The 21,376-nt window shown below is 51.0% G+C and overlaps 1 protein-coding gene across 1 annotated transcript in view; it reads right to left on the reverse strand.

The window, feature by feature from the left end:
* PSMD14 (proteasome 26S subunit, non-ATPase 14) overlaps positions 1 to 21,376 on the reverse strand; it is a 498,726-nt gene that overhangs the window by 107,635 nt on the left and 369,715 nt on the right. The window contains exon 8 of the mRNA XM_078681663.1: positions 15,761 to 15,835. Coding sequence (XP_078537789.1) covers positions 15,761 to 15,835 — 75 coding nt within the window. The remainder of the gene's footprint in view (positions 1 to 15,760; positions 15,836 to 21,376) is intronic.

The following is a 21,376-nucleotide window of genomic DNA, read 5'->3' on the forward strand; positions in this document are numbered from 1 at the left end:
GTCGCCAAAGAGGCGACGGCCATCGAACGGCATGTCCATAAGCGTGTTCTGGACATCTGCCGAGAAGTTGGCGGACCTCAGCCAGGCGTGGCGTCTGACCACCACCGTCGTTGCCATCGCTCTACCCAGCGAGTCAGTGGTATCCAGCCCACACCGGATGGAATATTTGGCTGCATCCCGGCCCTCCACAAGGGCTTGGCCGAGTTTGGCCTGTACCTCCAACGGACACTCTGGCAGCACTTCCGCGACCTTATCCCACACAGAGTGGGTGTAACGTCCCAAGAGGCAGGCGGTGTTAGAAGACCGCAGGCCGAGGCTAATTGATGAGAAGATCTTCTTCCCATACTGGTCATACCTCTTGGATTCCCGGTCCGGGGGAGCGGCCGGGAATGCGGTCTGGGAATTGGAGGCCTGGATGACCAGGCTCTCGGGGGTAGGGTGGGAGGACAGGAAACATGGGTCGGCCGGGCGGTGGCGTCTGGCCACGCTCCTATCTACGGGCGAACCCGTAGCGGGCTTGGACCAAGTGCCCAGCAGAACGTCGGTCAAGGCCTCATTAAAAGGCAGCAGAGGCTCGGCCGAGCTTGACTGCGGTTTAAGGACCTCAGTGAGGAGGTTAGTCCTCACGGCCGCGACGGGGAGCTCAAGGCCCAAGGCCTTGGCAGCCCTCATCAGCACCACACTATAAGTTGCCCCCTCCTCCGATGCCACGGAAGGAGGGGAGACAAAACCAGTGTCTGGAGAGGTGTCCAGGTCACTGGCCTCCCCAAGGTCTCCTGTCCAGTCCTCATGAGACTGACACTCCCTGGTCAGAGGGTCCTCAGACCCCTCCCAGTCCTCTTCATCACCCATCTCCTGAAATTCAGGGTTCTCAACCAATGGGGCCTGCTCGTAGAGAGAGAACTCTCCAACCGGCGTCTGGAGCGGCGCCCATCGGGGCCGTCCCGACGCCGGAACAGGAACGAAGGTGGTACCGGGGACGGCGCCGCCCGAGGCCGGCGCCGGAGGCGACACCTGAGGGTCCGACGCCGGGGAGGTCGTCAGATCCACCGGCGACGAACCAGATCCCGAAGGAGGACCAGCGGCATCCTGCGGCGCCGGGCCCGAAGGCGCCGGCGGCCGCGGAACAACTGGACCCCTCGGCGCCAGGCCCGAAGGCACCGGCGGCGTCGGGATAACGGGGACCTGCGGCGCCGGGCACGAAGGCGTCGGCGTCGTCGAAGCACCCGACGGCGTCGGGGCCGGAGCCGCCGACCCGCTAGGGGCCCCAGACGGGTCCGCTGGGCCCGAAGGCGCCGCGGAGCCCGTCGGAGGAGAGAGTTTCCTCATGGCCATGAGGAAGCGCTCGACCTCCTCCGGCGTCGCGTTCAGCCCAGGGACCGGAGGGTGTGGAGCTGCACGCGGCACCTGCGACTCCGACGGAGCCGCGTGGGCGGTGTCACCCGAACCCCCGGCCGCATCGCGCGAGCGTCGGGGGGAGTCCGAGGAGCGATGACGCCGCTTTGACTTCTTGTGCCTCTTACCTGACGACGACTTCGACCCGGAGGAGTGCGGCCTACTCTCGGAGCTGTGATGGCTCCGAGCCCGCGACCTGTCCCTCGACCTCCCATGGGATCGGGACCTCTCACGGGGCTGACTGCCGGAGTTCGAGGCGCCTACGGGACCGCTCCCGCCTGGCTTTCGAAGAGAGGGCCCGGCAGTCGGAGCAGGTCTTGTCGTCGTGGTTGACGCCCAAACACGACAAACAGACGCGGTGAGGATCCGTGACCGACATCAGCCGGTCGAAATCGTCACAAGGTTTGAAGCCGGGCATCCCTAAAGGCACCGTGTCGGAGTCGACGTCATCACGGCGCCCACGACGCCGACGACGGACGCGGAGCCGCAGACGACGCCTACCGACGCGCAAGGGTACTGCTACGCAAAAATTTCCGGATCCAGTCTGACGCCTGGGGATATTCTAAGGTAAGGAATCTAATACTAACGTGTCTCTTTCAGATCTCTTGTTTAAAGCACTCTGGGCCTACTCAGTGTTCAAATGTGCTCTTTTGCTGAAGAATGTAGTTTTCGGAAAACTCTGAAACTAAACGTTTATGTAAAATGCCCTGGTTAGCCAATAGGTCACGCATTTGAGACCCGATGGCATGCTAATGTTTTTAGTCATGCCGTACAGCATCCCTAATGCTGTGCAGCATCCCTAATGCTGTGCAGCAAGGCTAAAAACAAAAAGAGAAATAATATCCTATGACTTGGCAGCGTCATTTTGTATCACACGCAGCAATTATGCACATGCCTAAAACTTGATTTTTTTTTTTTGCTTACTGTCGGAAATTACCATCTTTTACATTGTATTGCCCCAGTTTTTTGGCTTCACTACCCTAATTTTAGCTGAATCCCTTTTTGTTATCATTAGGACTCTGCACACTTTACTCCTGCTAACAGTTGTAAAGTGCTTATAATCTGCCTTTCAAACATGGTAAAATTGGTATAACCGATTGGCACATTTAATTTACTTTTAAATCCCAGGGCCTGTAAATAAATTGCTGCAAGTTGGCTGCAGCACTCACTGGAACACCCACTAAAGTAGCACTGTAAAGAATGTCTCAGATCTGCTACTGGAGCCTGCAGCACAGTTTTAAACTGCCATTTCAACCAGGCAAAATAAACCCTTTGCCAGGCATAAGCCTATCTTTTTAATACAAATAAGTCACCCCGAAGGTAGGCCCCTAAGAATCAGAATGATGGGTTCATGGTTTTTAAAATGTAGGAGATGGAGTAGTTTCTGTCCTGTAACTCCCGTTCTGTAGTAGGGGTATCTCTGTTATAGTCATAATCTAGTGAATAGTCCCGCCCATGTGCGTGGACCCCGGAGCAATCAAAAATAATCTCTTAAGTTGTCAAAAAATGCAGACCTGCACAGACACTTAAGAGAGAATTTAAAGACAGATAATTCAGCCTATATCCACAGGCTACACTGTCCAGTACTTCAACTAGAAATTCCACCAAAAAAACACAAACAGCACAGCCTGTCCAGCTTTCTCCTCAGAGAAAAACGGTCCTTTACCATCAAAAGCCTCTGGAATGATAGAGAGGAAGGAGTGGACAGACAAGCCCCATAGGCTGCCAATATGTGGCTCAGAACAGCATACTGTGCCTTTAAGAGAAACTTCCAGAACTTTCGCAGTATCCCAGAATGCACAACAGGTCCCTTTTACTTTCAGTTCTTTTTGAAGGCCTAACACGCCAGACCTGTAGCATTCCTTACATAAATATCTTTCTCCACCGGGGAGGAGAGCGGGCGCTTATGACTATAACAGAGATACCCCTGCTACAGAACTGGATTTACAGGACAGAAACTACTCCTTTTGTAGTAGGGGATCTCTGTGTACAGTCATAATCTAGTGAAGAGAATGGCAAGCCCATCCCCACACCAAAGCAGAGGTGGAGAGAAGAGAATTAACACCACTACTGTGCAAACAGATTTCGCAGCGAAGCCTGCCCAACCTGAGCGTCTGTCCTGGCATCAGCGTCCAGACAGTAATGCTTAGCAAAGGTATGGACCGACTTCCAAGTGGCCGCCTTGCAGATTTCTGCAATTGGAACATTACGTAGCAAAGCAGATGTGGCAGCTTTGCCCCTGGTGGAATGAGCCTTAGGTTTACCCCCTGAGGTCTTATTAGCCTTCTGGTAACACAATTGTATACAGGACACAATCCACCTCGAGATAGACTGTTTAGAGGTAGCAAGACCGGTCCTGACTGATCCATAATTGATAAACAATTGGTCTGACCTACGAATATCTTTGGTTTTATCCAGATAAAATTTCAACACCCTCCTAACATCCAGGGTATGCAGGGACCTTTCCGCTGGAGATGAAGGATTCTGAAAAAACGTAGGTAAAGTTATGGTCTGGGTAACATGGAAATCAGAAATAACCTTTGGAAGAAATTTAGGGTGAGTACGCATAACAACCTTAGCAGCATGAAATACAGTATAAGGTTCTTGGCAACACAACGCCTGAATTTCACTCACCCTGCGGGCCGATGTAATGGCCACGAGGAATGCCGCCTTCCAGGACAGGTGCTGCAACGAAGCCTTATGAATAGGCTCAAAAGGCTCCTTCATCAATCTGGACAGCACCACATTCAATTCCCATGAAGGCGCGGGAAGCCGGACAGGAGGGAACACTTTCTTTAATCCTTCCAGAAAATTCTTGATCACAGGGATCTGGAAAAAGGAAGTCTGTGAAGGGCATTTCCTGTAGGCAGTCAGCGCAGCGAGATGAACCTTAATGGAATGGACATTAAGGCCAGACTGCGCCAATTGTAGAAGATACGGAAGGATGACATCTTCCTTACATGTCGTTGGATCATAGTTCTTGGACTTGCACCAGATGCAGAATCTCTTCCACTTGTAAGCATAGGACGTCCTAGTGGAAGGTCGCTTAGCCTCCTTCAGTATGTCCATACAATCTTCTGGTAGATTCAAATGGCCATACTGCACTATCTCAGGAGCCATGCCGCCAAACTCAACGACGAGAGGTTGGGGTGCACCATCTGCCCCCCAAAATTCGTGAGAAGGTCCGGCCGGCACGGCAGCCCATTGTGAGGAAGGAGAGACCGGTGAACCACCACTGCCTGGGCCATTCCGGAGCAATCAGGATCATCCGCGCCCTGGACTGGGACAGCTTGATGAGCACCGCCGGAATCAGGGGAATGGGTGGAAAAGCGTACAGAAATCTGTTCGACCAGTTGATACATAGCGCATTCCCCAGCGTCCCCTGCTGGTAGTACCTGGAGGCGAAGTCTCGGCATTTGCTGTTTTCGGCGGTGGCGAACAGATCTCTGTCTGGAGACCCCCACCGTGCGAAGACTTAGTACTAGTACTTCGTCGTTTATGATCCATTCGTGGTTTTCCTGAATAAGTCTGCTCAATGCGTCCGCCTGAACATTCTGCACACCCGGCAGATGGGTAGCCGTAATCGTCAGTCCTCTGGCTAGAAGCCAGCGCCAGATCGCCTGCGCCTCCTGTGACAGAGTGCGTGATCTCGAGCCCCCCTGCTTGTACATCGTGGTCGTATTGTCCGTCTGAACAAGCAGAGAGTTGGTCTGGAAGGACAGATGAAAGGCCTTCAGTGCCAAGTGAACAGCTCTGAGTTCCAGGAAATTGATGTGATACGTGGACTCCATCGAGGACCACTTTCCTTGTATCTGTAAGTCTCCGGAGTGCGCCCCCCAACCGTGGAGAGACGCATTCGTCACGATAGTCTGTGTGGGAATGTCCTTGTGGAAGGGAACCCCTCTGAGGAGATTCTCCTCCGAACACCCCCACTTCAGAGACTGAGGAGCATGCAGAGACAGTTGTATCTTGTCGTCCCAAGATCCCTTCCTCTGATCCCACTGATCCTCCAAGCACTCCTGCAATGGTCTCATGTGCAGCCGTGCGTGTGGCGTGAGGAAGATACAAGAGGCCATCGACCTCAGTAGAGAAGACACCGTCCTCACTGTTGTAGATGGAGTGGTCATAAGAGCATGAGCCTTCCGAAGGAGTGATAATCGTCTCTCCTCCGAAGGAGACACGCTTGCTGACAGCGTATTGATGGAGGCTCCCAAGTACTGTATGCACTGGACCGGAGTCGGGACCGACTTGGACATGTTGATGTGCAACCCCAGCCTGTTCAAGAGAACGCATGCCTTCTGGCTGTGCGCTTGAGCTTCCGAGAAGCAGGAGGCCTTTATCAACCAATCGTCCAGGTACGGGTAGACAAACACCTTGTTCTTCCTCAGGTGTGCCGCTACCACTGCCATGCACTTCGAGAATGTCCTGGGCGCAGACTTCAGCCCGAATGGCAGTACTGTGTACTGATAATGGTTGGCGCCGACTTGGAATCGCAGGAACTTCCTGTGTTTGTGTGCAATGGGCACATGGAAGTACGCATCCTGTAGGTCTATAGCACACCGCCAGTCTCCCTGTTGCAGCTGAGGATAAATCTGATGCAACGACAGCATGCGAAATTGCTGTCTGCGAATCCACTTGTTTGCTTGTCGCAAATCCAGAATGGGCCTGAACTCGTTCTTGTCCTTCTTGCGAACCAGAAAAAACCTTGAGTACAGACCTCTTCCCCTTTGAGACAGAGGTACGTCTTCTATCGCTCTCTTCCTTAACAGGGTATCGGCCTCCGCCTGGAGCTCGCGCAGCTGAAACTGCGAGCTGACCAGTGGAATTGCTGGAGGTGGGCTGGTGAACCGAAGACTGTATCCATGGCAAACAATATTCAGCACCCACTTGTCCTGAGTAATTTTTCTCCACTCTGCCAGAAAAAATGGAACGCTTCCCCCCACCGGAGTGGGTAACAGATGCAGGGGAAGTAACCGCTCAGGGCCTAGACCCAGCCAGGCCTTTGTTCGCCGCTCCGGACTGCTGACCGCATCTGCCCTTCTGGAAGGGCCTCCAGAACTGCTGCTGCTGTCCCGATGCCTGCCCTCGCCCTCTGCCTTGTGCCCCGAACCGTCTCTGGAACGGGCGGTAGGTCTTCTTCTCCTTGGGCTTCTCCAACCCGACAGCCGTCAGGGTCTCGGCTTCAATCAATCAATCATAACATTTGTATAGCGCGCTACTCACCCGGAGGGTCTCAAGGCGCTTGGGGTAGGGGGGGGGGGGGGGTCTGCTACTGCTCGAACAGCCAGGTCTTGAGTTGCTTCCTGAAGGAGAGGTGGTCTGGGGTCAGGCGGAGGTGGATGGGGAGGGAGTTCCAAGTCTTGGCTGCCAGGTAGGAGAAGGATCTTCCTCCCGTGGTGGCTCTTCGGATGCGTGGAACGGAGGCGAGGGCACGGCTGGTCGATCGTAGCTGGCGAGTTGGAGTGTAGACGGTCAGGCGGTTGTTGAGGTACCTGGGTCCCAGGTTGTGGAGGGCTTTGTGTGCGTGGGTGAGGAGTCGGACCGTGATTCTTTTGCTGACGGCGAGCCAGTGCAGGTCTCAGGTGTCCGGAGATGGGGCTGTGTCGGGGGATGTCCAGGATGAGTCGTGCTGAGGCGTTCTGGATGCGTTGTAGTCTTTTCTGCAGTTTGGCTGTGGTTCCGGCGTAGAGGGTGTTTCTGTAGTCCAGTCGGCTGGTGACGAGTGCCTGGGTGACCGTCTTCCTGGTTTCGGTGGGGATCCATCGGAAGATCTTTCGGAGCATGCGTAGGATGTTGAAGCATGACGAAGAGACGGCGTTGACTTGTCTGGTCATCGAGAGGGAGGAAACCAGGATGAAACCCAGGTTGCGCGCGTGGTCCGTTGGTTTGGGGGCGCTGCCCAGGGCAGGGGGCCACCAGGAGTTGTCCCAGGCGGAGGGTGATGATCCCAGGATGAGGACTTCCGTCTTGTCTGAATTCAGTTTCAGGCGGCTGTTCTTCATCCACTCGGCTACGTCTTTCATCCCTTCGTGTAGGTTGGTTCTGGCGGTGGCGGGGTCGTTGGTGAGGGACAGGATCAGCTGGGTGTCGTCGGCGTAGGAGATGATGTTGAGGTTATGTTGGCGTGCGATGGCCGCGAAGGGGCTCATGTAGATGTTGAAGAGGGTGGGGCTGAGAGATGATCCTTGTGGTACGCCGCAGATGATTTTGGTGGCCTCGGATCTGAACGGGGGGAGGCGGACTCTCTGGGTTCTTCCGGTGAGGAACGAGATGATCCACTCCAGTTCCTTCTCTTGGATTCCGATGTTGTTGAGGCGCTGCACTAGGGTGTGGTGGCAGACAGTGTCGAACGCTGCGGAGAGGTCCAGGAGGATGAGGGCCGCTGTTTCCCCGTTGTCGAGTAGGGCTCGGATGTCGTCAGTGGCTGCGATGAGGGCGGTCTCGGTGCTGTGGTTGGCTCGGAAACCGGATTGCGAGTGGTCGAGGGATCCATTCGTCTCGAGGAAGGCGGCCAGCTGTCTGTTGACGGTCTTCTCGATGACTTTGGCAGGAAAAGGGAGGAGCGAGATGGGGCGGTAGTTTTTGAGGTCGGTGGGGTCCGCTGATGGTTTCTTCAGTAGGGCGCTGAGTTCGGCATGCTTCCAGCTCTACGGGAAGGTGGCGGTGTTGAAGGAGCAGTTGATGATGTCCCGAAGATGGGGTGCGATGACGGAGTCAGCCTTGTTGAAGACGTGGTGGGGGCAAGGGTTGGTTGGTGATCCGGAGTGGATGGTGTTCATCGTGCGGATGGTGTCTTCGGTGCTGACCGGGGTCCAGGCGCGGAGGGTGGTGGTGGTGGGGGGCGTTGGTTCGGTGGTAGGGTGCGCTGGCTGTGTGCTGAAGCTGTTGTGTATGTCTGCGATCTTGCTGTGGAAGAACGAGGCGAGTGAGTTGCAGAGGTCTTGCGAGGGAGTGATGTTGTTGTTTCCGGCGCTGGGGTTGGGGAGCTCTTTGACGATGCTGAAGAGATCATTGCTGTTGTGGGCGTTGTTGTCTAGTCGTTCCTTGAATGCTGTCTTCTTGGTGGTGTGGATCAGCTGGTGGTGTTTGCAGGTGGCGTGCTTGAGGGCGGTCATGTTGTCTGTAGTCGGGTCGTTGCGCCAAGCTTTCTCGAGGGTACGGCAGTTCCTCTTGGAGCTCTTGAGTTCGTCGGTGAACCAGGGGGCTTTCTTGCTGCCGGGTCTGCTGGGGGGGGTCTTCAGTGGAGCCAGGTCATCTGCGCAGATGGTCATCCACTGTGTGAGGTTGTCGGCTGCTTGGCTGGGGTCCGTTGATCTGGCGGGGGTGATCTGGGTCAGGGATGTGGTGAGCTGGTCGGAGGTGATCTTGTTCCAGCTCCTGCGGGGAACCTGTTGCGGGTGGTGGTGGGTCGTGGTCTTTCGGAAGCTGAAGTGGACGCAGCTGTGGTCTGTCCAGTGAAGTCCGGTGGCGTGGCTGAAGGAGATGTACTTGCTGGATGAGAAGACGGGGTCAAGTGTGTGTCCGGCGTAGTGGGTGGGGGTGGTCACCAGTTGCTTGAGTCCGAGGTTGGCGAGGTTGTCCAGCAGGGTGGTGGTGTTGCTGTCATTGTTGTTCTCCAGGTGGAAGTTGAGGTCCCCTAGGAGGATGTAGTCGGCGGAGGGGAGGGCGTGCGGGCTGATGAAGTCTGCGATGTCTTCGTTGAAGTGTGTGCGGGGTCCAGGGGGTCTGTAGATGAGGGTGCCTTCGAGGGTCGTCTTGGGGTTGTTGTGGATCTGGAAGTGCAGGTGTTCGGCGGCTGCGAGGGTGTCGTCTGTGTTGGTCGTGATGTGGATGGTGTTTCTGTGGACGATGGCGATGCCTCCTCCGGTCTGGTTGACGCGGTCCCTCCGGGAGATCTTGTAACCGTCCGGGATGGCGATGTCGGGCGCTGAGGAGGCGTTCATCCAGGTTTCCGTGAGGAAGGCGACGTCTGGAGATGTGGTGTCGAGCAGGTTCCAGAGTTCTATGGCGTGTCTGTGGACGGAGCGGGTGTTGAGCAGGATGCACTTCAGGTGGTTGCTGCTGGGGGTCGGCTTGGCGGGTGCCGCGCAGGTCCGGAGGCAGGTGAACTTGCAGGTTCGGCAGGTGAAGGGTCCGTGCGTGCGTCTCGGGGTGGCTTGGTAGCAACCGGGGCTCCGGCCGGTGTTGAGTGCGTTGAGGGTGGCGTCGTCGTACGTTCGGCGGGTGGGCTGGAATCTGAGGGGGCCAGGGGTCCTGGCACTGGGCACGGTCCAGGCGCGGAGGGGCGCAGACTGGCTTGCCTTCGGCGCACCCGCTGCACGTACGCGTGGTCTCCATTTAAGGCGAAGTGGGAGGGAGGGCCAGCTGGGAGGCGGGAGCGGGGAGGGCACAGAAGAAAGGGGGCGGGGCCGCGATGTACAGCGGCAGGAAGCGGGGGTCACAGGGAACAGGGGCCAAAATACAACAAAAAAATACGCGGAGCAAAAAACAGGGGCAATACAGGCAACAAGTGGTGAAAATAAACACAGGGCACAGCACTTAGCGGAAAACGGCAACGATCAGCAGCGAGCGAGGGAGGAGGCACACAGACAGCTGGAGGGCCGTGCGGCGCGGGGGTGTCCTGAGGACAGGTCACACTCACCCGCGCCGCACGGTCTCCATTTAAGGACAAGTGGGAGGGAGGGGCAGCTGGGAGCGGGGAGGGCACAGAAGAAAAGGGGGCGGGCCGCAATGTACGGCGGCGGGAAGCGGGGAGCGGGGGTCACAGGGAACAGGGGCTAAAATACAACAGAAAAATACACGGTGCAAAAAACAGGGGCAATACAGGCAACAAGTGGTGAAAATAAACACAGGGCACAGCACTTAGCGGAAAACGGCAACGATCAGCAGCGAGCGAGGGAGGGGGCACACAGACACAGCTGGAGGGCCATGCGACGCAGGGGTGTCCGCTTTCATGCGGGCCATCTCATCGTTCGCAGGCTTGCCAAACAGGGTCTCCCCCCGAGAAAGGCAGGTTGGCCACCCGTTGTTGAGCCTCTGGCTTGAGAGATGTAAGGCGAAGCCAGGCGTGGCGCCGATGGTTGACACCATGGCAGTACCCATGCACCGCCAGAAGAGCCACATCAGCAGGAATGCTGATGAGTTGGTTTGAAACCAACATCCCCTCATTCAGGATCTCCTGAAAGTCCTCTTTCTTCTCTCGATGAAGGAGTTAAGCGAATTGCTGGAGGGATTCCCATAGGGCCCGATCGTATCGCCCTAGCAAAGCCGCGGCACTTGCAACCTTCATTGCAGTAGACGCTGTCCCACAGACCTTCCTGCCCGCAGAGTCTAACCAGCGGCTCTCCTTATTAGGAGGTACCGTAGACGACGGGGTGGTGGCATGCTGTTTCCTAGCCGCCGTCACTATGACCGAGTCCGGTGCCGGATCCATCCTGAGAAAAGCCGGGTCAGAATCTGGAGCCCGGTACTTCTTAAGGAGCCTGGAGGGAGCCGCCTTCGTCACCGCCGGAGTGAGAAACAACTCCTTGGCGGGCTCTACCAATCCTGGTACTAGAGGCAGCAACGTTCGAGACAGGTGTTTCATATGTAGCGTCTCGAAAATCACGGACGTCGTGGGCGTGGGCACCGTCACCGTGATGCCCAGCTTAGTCGCACCCCTCAGTAGAACCTCTTGGAATGAGACGACGTCGTCCACCGGCGACACCCTCGTCCCCGGGGATTCCGACAAAGTCGGCCAGTATTCCCTGGTCCTAGAAGAACCCGTGTGGGATCTGGACCTGCGCCTCCTGTGGCGTCGTCTTGATCTCGTCGACGACCGATGGCGACTCCACGATCTCTCCCTCCGGCCGGAGCGAGAGCGCGATCTCCTCGGCTTCGGACGCTCCACAGTTCTCACAGGAACAGGTGACTGCGGCCTGACCGGGAGCCTCGGCTGAGGAGTCCCCTTAGGCGGCGTCGGGTACCGTGGTAGTGAAGCCGTCCTCGCCGGAACCACCGGCGGTTTAGAAGGAGGGTGCAGAGGCTGGGAATGAGGAGGAGGCAGTGGTGGAAGCGGAGGCGGAGTGGGAGTCCGTGGTGGAGGTTCCTTGGGCAAGGGAGGAGGAGGGGGAGTCGACCTCAGCTTAGGAGGTGTACACAGATCCCTGTGACTCCCTCTTATTCTTAGGTGGAGGCGATGGAGAGGCCGTGTCTCCTATCGGCGAATGTCGCCGGCGCGCCCCAGCGGAACCAGAGGAATCACTGGGGCCAGAACTCCTTCTGCGCTTCCTTGGCGACGAAGAACGTTGTCTCGACGTCGAGGAACGCCGCCTCGACGTCGACCTTCGCCATCGTCTCGACGGTGAGCCTCGCCTGGGCGTCGAACGTCTCCCCCTCGACGGTGACCGTCGTCCTCTCGACGTCGACCGTCTCCTTCTTGACGTCGACCGTCTCATCCTCGACGGCGAACGCCGCCTAGACTTCGAGCGTCTCCTCGACGCCGAACGCCTGCGAGTCTTCGACGTCCTCCTCGACGCCGAGGATCCCCTCGATGCCGATTTCATCCTCTTCGCCGACGGCGAACGGCGGTGTCGCCTCGACGGCGAGCGCCGACGCCGGGCCGAACTCTCTCCACGTCAATGACTCGACGACGGCGAGGACTCCGGCGGCCTGGTCAGTCCCCTCGACGTCGGACGTCGACGCCGCTTCGACCCAGAGCCCTGGGGAGACGGGGAACAGACTGCTGTCATCCCTCCCAACGCCGTCGTCGACGCTATCGACGGCGGCGGAGCATGGGAACGCTTGCTGGTCTTCCTGCCCCTGGGGAGCCCCCCAGAGGCCTCAGCATGGGCAGATCGATGCCCAGACCCACCTTGTGCCTTCAGTCTTATCTCTTCCAGGCCTTGGAGCCTGATCTTCATTCTCTCTCTCAGGGTCCTGGAAGAGAAGCCCTGGCAAATGTCACACTCCTCCGGGACATGAGATGAGGGAAGGCAGATGATGCACACCTCATGTGGGTCAGACTTGGACTTCTTCCTCGAACACTCTGGGCATTTGTCAAACAAAGTAGGCACTTTGACAAATAAAATGGTGCTCAGAGACACACACCAGGAAAAAAACAGCAAAGTACTTCAAATGAAAGCACTCAAACACTTGAAAAAGTGAAAAATCACTAATTAAACCCTTAAAAAGGGGGAGCTCAAGGCTCCAGGGTCCTGCTAGCAGGAGCCGGAAAAAAGAACTGAAAGTAAAAGGGACCTGCTGTGCATTCTGGGATACTGAGAAAGTTCTGGAAGGTTCTCTTAAAGGCACAGTATCCTGTTCTGAGCCACATAATGGCAGCCTAAGGGGCTTGTCTGTCCACTCCTTCCTCTCTATAATTCCAGAGGCTTTTGATGGTAAAGGACAGTTTTTCTCTGAGGAGAAAGCTGGACAGGCTGTGCTGTTTTTGGTTTTTTTGGTGGAATTTCTAGTTGAAGTACTGGACAGTGTAGCCTGTGGATATAGGCTGCATTATCTGTCTTTAAATTCTCTCCTAAGTGTCTGTGCAGGTCTGCATTTTTTGACAACTTAAGAGATTATTTTTGATTGCTCCGGGGTCCACGCAGATGGGCGGGACTATTCACTAGATTATGACTATACACAGCGATCCCCTACTACAGAAGTAACTTTTACATGTCCTGGCAGTGAAAAAACCCCAGTTGTTTTTCACTGCAGAAGGCTAGCTCTCACACTGGCCTAGCTTATTACATTTAATAAGTGATAATTTCAGTTTGGGAATAGCTACAAAGATACTTCTTCCACTCATTTTAATTGTAATGTACCATCCTCTTTAATAGTAAAGTCCGATATTAAATTACTATTCTAAAAGTGCCAAATTAAGGTAATTTTACTACCTAAAACAAACAAACAAAAATGTGCCTTTTTGCCAGCGTACCGACACATGACTGTTAATGGCTCTAATGTGGTGTGATATGTATTCCTTCCAGAAAGGTGATAAAAGGGCCTTGGGTGTGGAGAAGGGTTTTCCTCTTCTGATGAGGATGGGCTTGGGGTTGTACTCAGCCCTTCCTTAGCTTCAAATGGTAGCCTGAAGGCTGTACCGAGCACCTTCCTGACTTATGACGATGCCAAACCTGTCAATGGCAAATGCAGCCCACACCTCGGCCTGCCTGCCAGCCCTTTGTTTCCTTTACATATAGGAGACAAAACCAAGATAAAGGGAAGAACTGACCAAAACCAGTTTAGGGTTAGACAAAGGAGGTGTCCCTCACACACAGGATGACACTGGATATAAAAGTGTCATTCTCAGAACCTTTCATCTGCACACTCCTGAACCTGACGAAACTCAAAAGGAGGACAGCCCTACTGTCTGAAGAAGGAATTACGGACCTGCTGCTGCTTTCTACCCAGGACCACAAAAATGGCTCCAAGGGTCAGTTGGCTGATCTCCTGTTGAGTTCTAAGGACACAGCATGATTCCAGAGAATTCACAGCAACTGTCCAGTAGACCAGGAACAACCTGACCTGCCTGAACCAGGCTGCTGGCCTCTGCTGGAGCGAGCCTATAACCCAAGAAGTTCGCCCCACCACCAGTTTTTGGACCCTTGACTGGTGTTAGAGTGTAATCTTCCAACACTAAAGCTGCAAGAACCGGACTCCAGTTGAAACATCAGAGGTTCTGGACTCCTCAGGTACAAAAGAACAATCCTAGGTCTTCTTGCAGATTGAGCAGACCTCATTGAGGCCAATACAGGACTTGCATCTGACTTCCAAAGTAACCTTCCTGGACACAGACCCTTCACTTCACCGACCAGAGCTCTCCGTGTCGAAAACACCCATTCCCTATTTCCCACCAATACGAACTTCTGATTGCCTACCAGTGATGACTGCAATGCCAACACAAGGTTCCGAATGAGGCCTGGGGCTTCAGAAACCCTCCGTTGGCAACCCTCCCCAGAACCAGCCTGCCTGCTAACAACCCTGCTGATGAGATTTTCTCATGTGAAAACTGGACTAAGTTGGAAGGTAAACATTCCAACGGGATGAACCCCACTCCAACGCATTTGGCCTCCATTTTTGACTTTGCCCTAGTCCAGCGCGACCAGATGAACGCGAGTGGTGCTTTGTGTTTTTTGGCGTTATTTCTCAATTGTTTTTTTTTAAATAATCACATCTCCGGTTCAACTTATTGGATTGTTGTTGTTTTTATGTCATGTTGTTTATTAAAATATTCTTTATATGTCTAAACTGGTGTGGGATTTTTCTCCTGTCCGGTTTTCACTTTATGACTGTTTTAGTTCTGCATTATACATCGCCTCCAAGTTAAGCCTGACTGCTTTTGTGCCAAGCTACTAGAAGATTAAGCACAGGTGTAGTTAGTGAATTTTCTGGTTTAACTGGACAAGAATCGTATACCACACCACTCAACTAATAACCCAATTTCTAACACAGTTCAGAATTGGATTGGTAAACAAAACGAAGAAAAGTAGTGCAAGCTGGTAGGGTGGAAGCAGTATGGGTAGTGGAAGCAACATGGAGGGTAGAGGCAGTTCAAAAAGGGTGGGGAAGAAACCGAGAGTTTGGGTGGGGAAGCATCGAGAGACTGGAGGTGGGGGAGCATTGAGAGGCTGGAGCAACAGGAGGTAAAGGAAAGCCACATGAGTGGTGCATGTGGGCGGAAACAACTACAAGAGTGCGGGGAGGGAGTCAAACCGAGAGAGGCAGGTGGAGCGAAGGAAGCAAACAGAAAAGACAGAGTGCAACATGGAAAAGAACATACGGTGAGAAAGCATCATGGGGGGAGAAGCATGAGGACTAGCATATAACGGTGAGGAAGCCCCTAGGGAGCAATATCTCAACACATACACTCTGATGGAGTGCTTAAACAAGAAAAACAGTAGCTCAGGAAAAGTAAGCAAAGAAAGGAACCAAGGGTCCTTGTCTAGGTGGAGGGACAGATTCACAAAGATGAAGTAAAGCCCACACCAGCTAACGAATAAGAAGCAAGCAAATGGGAGTGACAATGATGCCAACTAATGGTAAGCTATGTGTGGGCTCCAAGTCTGTGGTAAATGGCTGATAAGTCTCAAAACAGATAACGCATGCGCGATATAGTAGACAAGGCCTAAAACGGAACCCACAGGGTTTTCATTCTCTTAAAGGACTAAAGACTATTGACAATTCAGAGTATATTGATTGGAATTCTGATTTAAATAGTACAGATGTTAGTTTGCAATTGGGTATACGTTTTACAGAACATAAATAGTGAGAGGTTATTAAACATAAAAACTGAGTAAATAGTATGATCAGTATATTGTGCACCATTTAACTAATCTGTCCTAATAGCATTTCAGAACCAAGTAAGAAGAAATGTCAAACATACCTTCTGTTCAAGCTCATTCTTCCTGTAGTTGATTGTGATGGAATAATAATGTCGATTCAGTCCATGAATAAGTGCCTAAAATCACATTAAAATATTTATTTAAACATATAAATGTAATTACAAGATGAACTGCATACAACGTAAATCCTTAAATATGTTATGTATAGAAGCATAAACCTATATTCAAGAATTAGGGGAAGTGCTAGCTGGGCCTAGAAATTATGTTCTTTTAGAACTATGGGCAAGAGATGCATGATGTGCCCTGGTGGATAAACCAAGCAAGGAAGGAAGGTGAAGGCAGAACACAGAGGGAAAAACACATGATTACTAAGGTGGCATGGCCTGAGTTGGAATATCCGATGAATCAGTGAGTGGTCTGCGTGGTGACAGGTGTGGAGTAAAGAAAACAAGGGGCGCCCTTAAAGGAGTACCGAACCTGGGTTACATACAGAACAGTCCAAAATTGGTTCTTTGGGACTCAATTAGAAATTACTTTTATCCACCATTAATCCTTCATGTTGCAACCTAAGCATGTGTTCTTTTTCTCAATTATTGCCATAAGGCAAGATACTTCAATGGAATCAAACTAGGGACCAAATTTGTTGCGTTTCATTCGATAAACAGACTTGTGATTTAGTCCCAGAAGTCTGTTTCTCCATTTTCGAATCAACTGCTATTGGCATCTTTCAGAACGGGTGCAGCTTTACCCTATTTTGACACCACGAAGCAAAATAAATTTTGTTTGGGGCAGTAACCCTACAATTGAAATGTGGCACAGTTAGAATGTGCTAGTTCATACTAATGAGACCAACTGACCTGCTTAATTGGATAGAAATGTAGAAACAGATACACTTCAATTGCTTACTAATAATCCACAAAATACAGCAATCAACTGAACTGATTTTCTTTCAATATGATTGAATATGCAGCTTGTTTTTAATACCTGTAAAAAAATGTTTGTTTTAAAGTTTAGCACTTATCACAGAGCGCTGAGCCGTCTACACATTATTAAATATATATATTCGAGTGATGATACACCTTGTGAATATGTTTGCATGGTATTCAACAGACCAAATTTGGGCCCCGTGGTGATTCTATTTAGTATTTTGGCATGTGTTCATAACGGAGTTAAACAAAATATACGTATGCTCCAAATGAAAAATAAAATGGTACATATACATAATTACCAACTGTATAGTAAGGAACCATTTTTAATTTGTTGTACTTAAGGTACAGAGGCAGGCTAGGTGCGACCTACAAGCAGTTTCAGAGAATTTCACAGCAAAGGAGTGCAGGACTTCTAAAGATAAAGCTTTCACCACCTTTTACTGAGAGAAATATGGTTTTGGCAGGCTCTCTCATTTTGGTGCTGTTGAACAGAGGTGAAGTTGCACTGCACAACAGCTCTTGGCCAGACAATTAGGAGCTACAATAGCGTTCTATACTTTAGTAGATCAATAGTGTTTTAGTTTCCCTCATTTAATATTTCCACTACATGCGCTCCTGGCTCGCATTCAGCTAGGTGATGTCAAATGTACATCCAAAGAACCCACATTTCCACTAGTTTAAAGTTTTTTTTCTGTTTATTAAACATAAATGGCACATTTACATCATTCAGGTTCTTCATAATACGTATCATCAAACGTCATGGATCTTGTCCCATGATCAGCATATCCGTAGATACACGTTGCATGTTCATGCATATTAGTACATACTTTAGCATCAGTAACATTATGACAGTTCCGGTGCAGGAGTTAGCGTTGGTGTTCATGACGAATTTCCAGTACGACTGTATGATGGGACCCTCCCAGAGTGTGTGGGAGAAGGTACCGATCGCTCCATATTGTCGCAGGCAGAGCTGTGTAGGAGATTTTCCTATTTTGTGAAGTGTGGTTCTGGTATAGTATATTCTATGGAGTATTTTGAGCTGTACTAATCGCAATTTAGACATGATCGCCACTTCTCTGAGCGACGCAATCGCTTCTTGCCAGTCGGTGTCATCCAGTTCTCTCACCTCCTACCCCCATTTCTCCCTAAGCCTTTGCATGGGGTCGGGCATGTTGTTGATAATCTTACGGTATGTCATGGAGATCGCCTTTGTTGTCATATGGTCCGTTAGTGGTCTATCCTCCAACGGCGAGGCCTCAGGCGGAGTGGTGCCCGTGGGGATCACTGCCTCTAGTGTGTGTTTGATCTGATGGTAGCAGAACAGTTCCATTGGTGCCATCTCGCATGGTTTCTGAAGCTGTTCAAAGAGGATCATCGTTCCCCGCACCCAGAGGTCCCCTACCTTAGATATACCAATGTCGTCCCAGTGTTTGAAGCCTTTGCTCCAGCCCAATCTGCCTAATTTATCCGTGATCCAGAGGGGTGTTGCTTGTGTTATCTTATCAGGCCACCCTCATTTTTTGGGCACAATGTGGCATACTTGGAGCACGTGGTTTGTCAGGGTCAGAGTCTTGTTATAAAGTGCCTGGTACATGCCCTCCTCGCCCAGTTCTAATCTGTCAAGGTCGTAGGCCGGGTCTGTATGTGGGACAAGGAGCCAGTGATTAAGAACAGTCAATTGGGATGCCCAGTAGTATACTTGGAAGTGCTATACTGCCATTGTACCAGGTACGGAATAACTTTGCCGTAGCTATACGCGGTTATTATGCCACAGGAGTTTTGTGACTTCTGCGTCTATTGGGGCGGAAGTAGGATTGAGGGACCAAGAAAGAGGTGTTTTGGAGGGCATATAAAAATCTCGGCAGTGCCTTCATCTTAAAAATGGCCGCTTTCCCTAACAATGTTAGTGGGAGTGTTTGCCAATATCTTGTGTCCATTTGTAGTCTACAGAAAAGAGCTTGGAGGTTTAGAGTCATTAAGATCCCTGGGTCATGGGTGATATGGATTCCCAAATACTTAAAAGTGTCCCCCGCCAGTGTTGTAGGACATATAGCCGAGAGCGCTGGTGGAGATCCCCTCAGGATGTACCTCACGGATTTGGTCCAATTGATTGTCTATCCTGAGGCTATGTAGAAACACAACGGCGGACTCCAAATGCAGCACTAGCCTTAGACAGCGTACTCAAAATGAAGTCTAAAGTTCAATAATCGGAAAAGCGGTGTGCACAGTCCTCTCCTGCGCCTGCCGCTGAACGGCGCAAACCGTAATGTCCGGGAACAAATATAGACTAAACAATGGAGCAGTGCACTTCCCAAGTAGTGTAATGTCCAATAAGGAAGCCCAATCAGTGTCTTCTTTGAAAAGGACTTTATTCAGATTTCATCAAACGTAATGAATGTATATCAGCCAACGTGTTTCGTTCGATTTCCGAACTTCGTCAGGGCTTATATAGTAAATCCTAACCCACGTATAATATCTGCAGTGCACTGCAGATATGCCCGAACTTCAGCGGCAGATTATCGACTGAGAGCCCTTAATATGGAGGCTGCACTGGCATGCTGATTGTATATTTACACATGACGATTTTGGATTTATTATTCATGACTCATTATACGTGGGTTAGGATTTACTACATAAGCCCTGACGAAGTTCGGAAATCGAACGAAACGCGTTGGCTGATGTACATTCATTATGTTTGATGAAATCTGAATAAAGTCCTTTTCAAAGAAGACAATGATTGGGCTTCCTTATTGGACATTACACTACTTGAGAAGTGCACCGCTCCATTGTTTAGTCTATGATTGTGTATCCTGAGTGTCTGCCATATGAGTCACAAATGTCCAACAAACATGTAAGAGATCGTTTAGGAGAGGCCAGGTAAAGGAGGACATCGTCAGCATATATGGGAATCCGGTCCTCCCCGCTCTCTGTCCAGCGGAGTCTGCGAATGACTGATGCCTGTCGCACCCAGGCCGCCTGGGGTTCCAGGATGAGGGCGAACAGGAGTGGGGACAGCGGGCAAGCCTGCCTAGGGCTGAGATGGAGTGGGAACTCTTTGGATATATGTGTTAGCTACTACATGTGCGAGAGGAGCAGCGTAGAGCAGTTTCACCCAGGCACAAAATTTAGGCCCGAACCCGAACTTCACAAGGACAGCAAATAGGAAAGGCCACTCAACCGTGTTGAAGGCCATTCGGGCATCTAGGGAGACTACGATGGCGTCCTCTTGTATAGTGTGTTTACGTCCCAGTACGCTGTGGAGACGTCTCGGTAGTTTACTGTTTTTAAATGTGTGTGGAAAAGTCACAGGTAAAGTGATTCAATAATATGATGTGTACAGAAACATCATTTTAGTGATGGCTGGCAGGTGGCTAGGGGCATGCAATGAGTTCAGCTGCCTCACCACCCTTCCACACAAGGAAAGGCAGAGCTTCTAGGACTGATGAAACATGGCCACAAAAACACACTCTTCCCCACCTAAGATTACAGCTTCACAGGGCTTTTGGAGGGAGTGTGAGAAGGACTAAGTTGGAAAAAGACAATGTGGAAAACAGGAACATATGTAGCAAAGAAGTTTGAAGGAGCCAGGACAGCTGCTGAACATGTTGAGCTTGGTATTATTGGTTACTATGCATGTGAACATTTGTAGAAGTTTCATCCCGGAATTAAAAGATTGTTTGTTTTGTACAGGTAATGTCTGTGATGTTTAACATATGTTACAACTATTATATGAGATAAGACTACTGAAGAAGGGTCTTTCAGGTATGATGCTAAGTATGGACACGAGATAGGCCTTCAATAACATCAAACAGCAATACCTATGTTAGCGCCCAAGGCTTGGCAAAACTTGGGTATTAAACCGAACACCCCAACTTACAGCTGGGACCCTCAGAATCCTGAAGGAGCTTGACAGGTTGGATGGACATCTGCCACCATGTTGCAAATGGAGCAAGGATAAAAAAGCAAAAGTACTAAATAGCTTCAACTGTCAGGTTCTATCATTTTTGTCAATGACGAAAAGTTGAAGTTTAAAAAACCTTTATCCTTTAAGGAGTTAGTTTGATTTTGTCATCTTTATCCCAGTTAGTGCACATTACAGAAATATTGAGAAAAAGGTTGATTAGGGACAGCATAAACCAGACAGTGTGTTCTATAAAGGAATTTTGACACTAGACTAGCCAAAAGAGCGTAACCTACCCTAATAGAAAACCTATGAAGAGTTCCTTCTAGAAATGAGCAAGATTTTAGGAGCATAAAGTCTTGAACTTCCCATCAAGGGTCGTTTTGGTAACTTAGCCGAATTACCCACATCTGCAGTAGCAACCATTAGTTAAATCAGCGAAAGAGGAATAATCATTGCAGTAGCATTGATCAGAAGGTTGATTGATTAAAAGAAGGTAAAGTCACAGTCCGCAGTAACTTGCAGCAACTAGGAGCAGGGAAAGGGGTTTAGGATGGTTAAATACTGGACTCTCTCGAAGTAGAGTCAAAAGGGGTCTCAGTAAAAGGTTCTTCTTCCTCTCCAACTAGGGAAACTCAATTATAGTATAAAAATGCACAATAATGTAACAAAAATAAGTAGGTGTATGATGCTTTCAGCCAATGGAAACCGCTCATTCGATGGCAATCCTACAGTAAACATTCACGCCAGTACATAGTAACTTTAATGTTGCAAATATGGACACATGGAGAAAAGTTCTCATGAGGACCTTCTTACTAACCTATTCA

The sequence above is a fragment of the Lissotriton helveticus genome, chromosome 3_1 (genome assembly GCF_964261635.1).
Source record: "Lissotriton helveticus chromosome 3_1, aLisHel1.1, whole genome shotgun sequence".
NCBI classification, from domain to species: domain Eukaryota; kingdom Metazoa; phylum Chordata; class Amphibia; order Caudata; family Salamandridae; genus Lissotriton; species Lissotriton helveticus.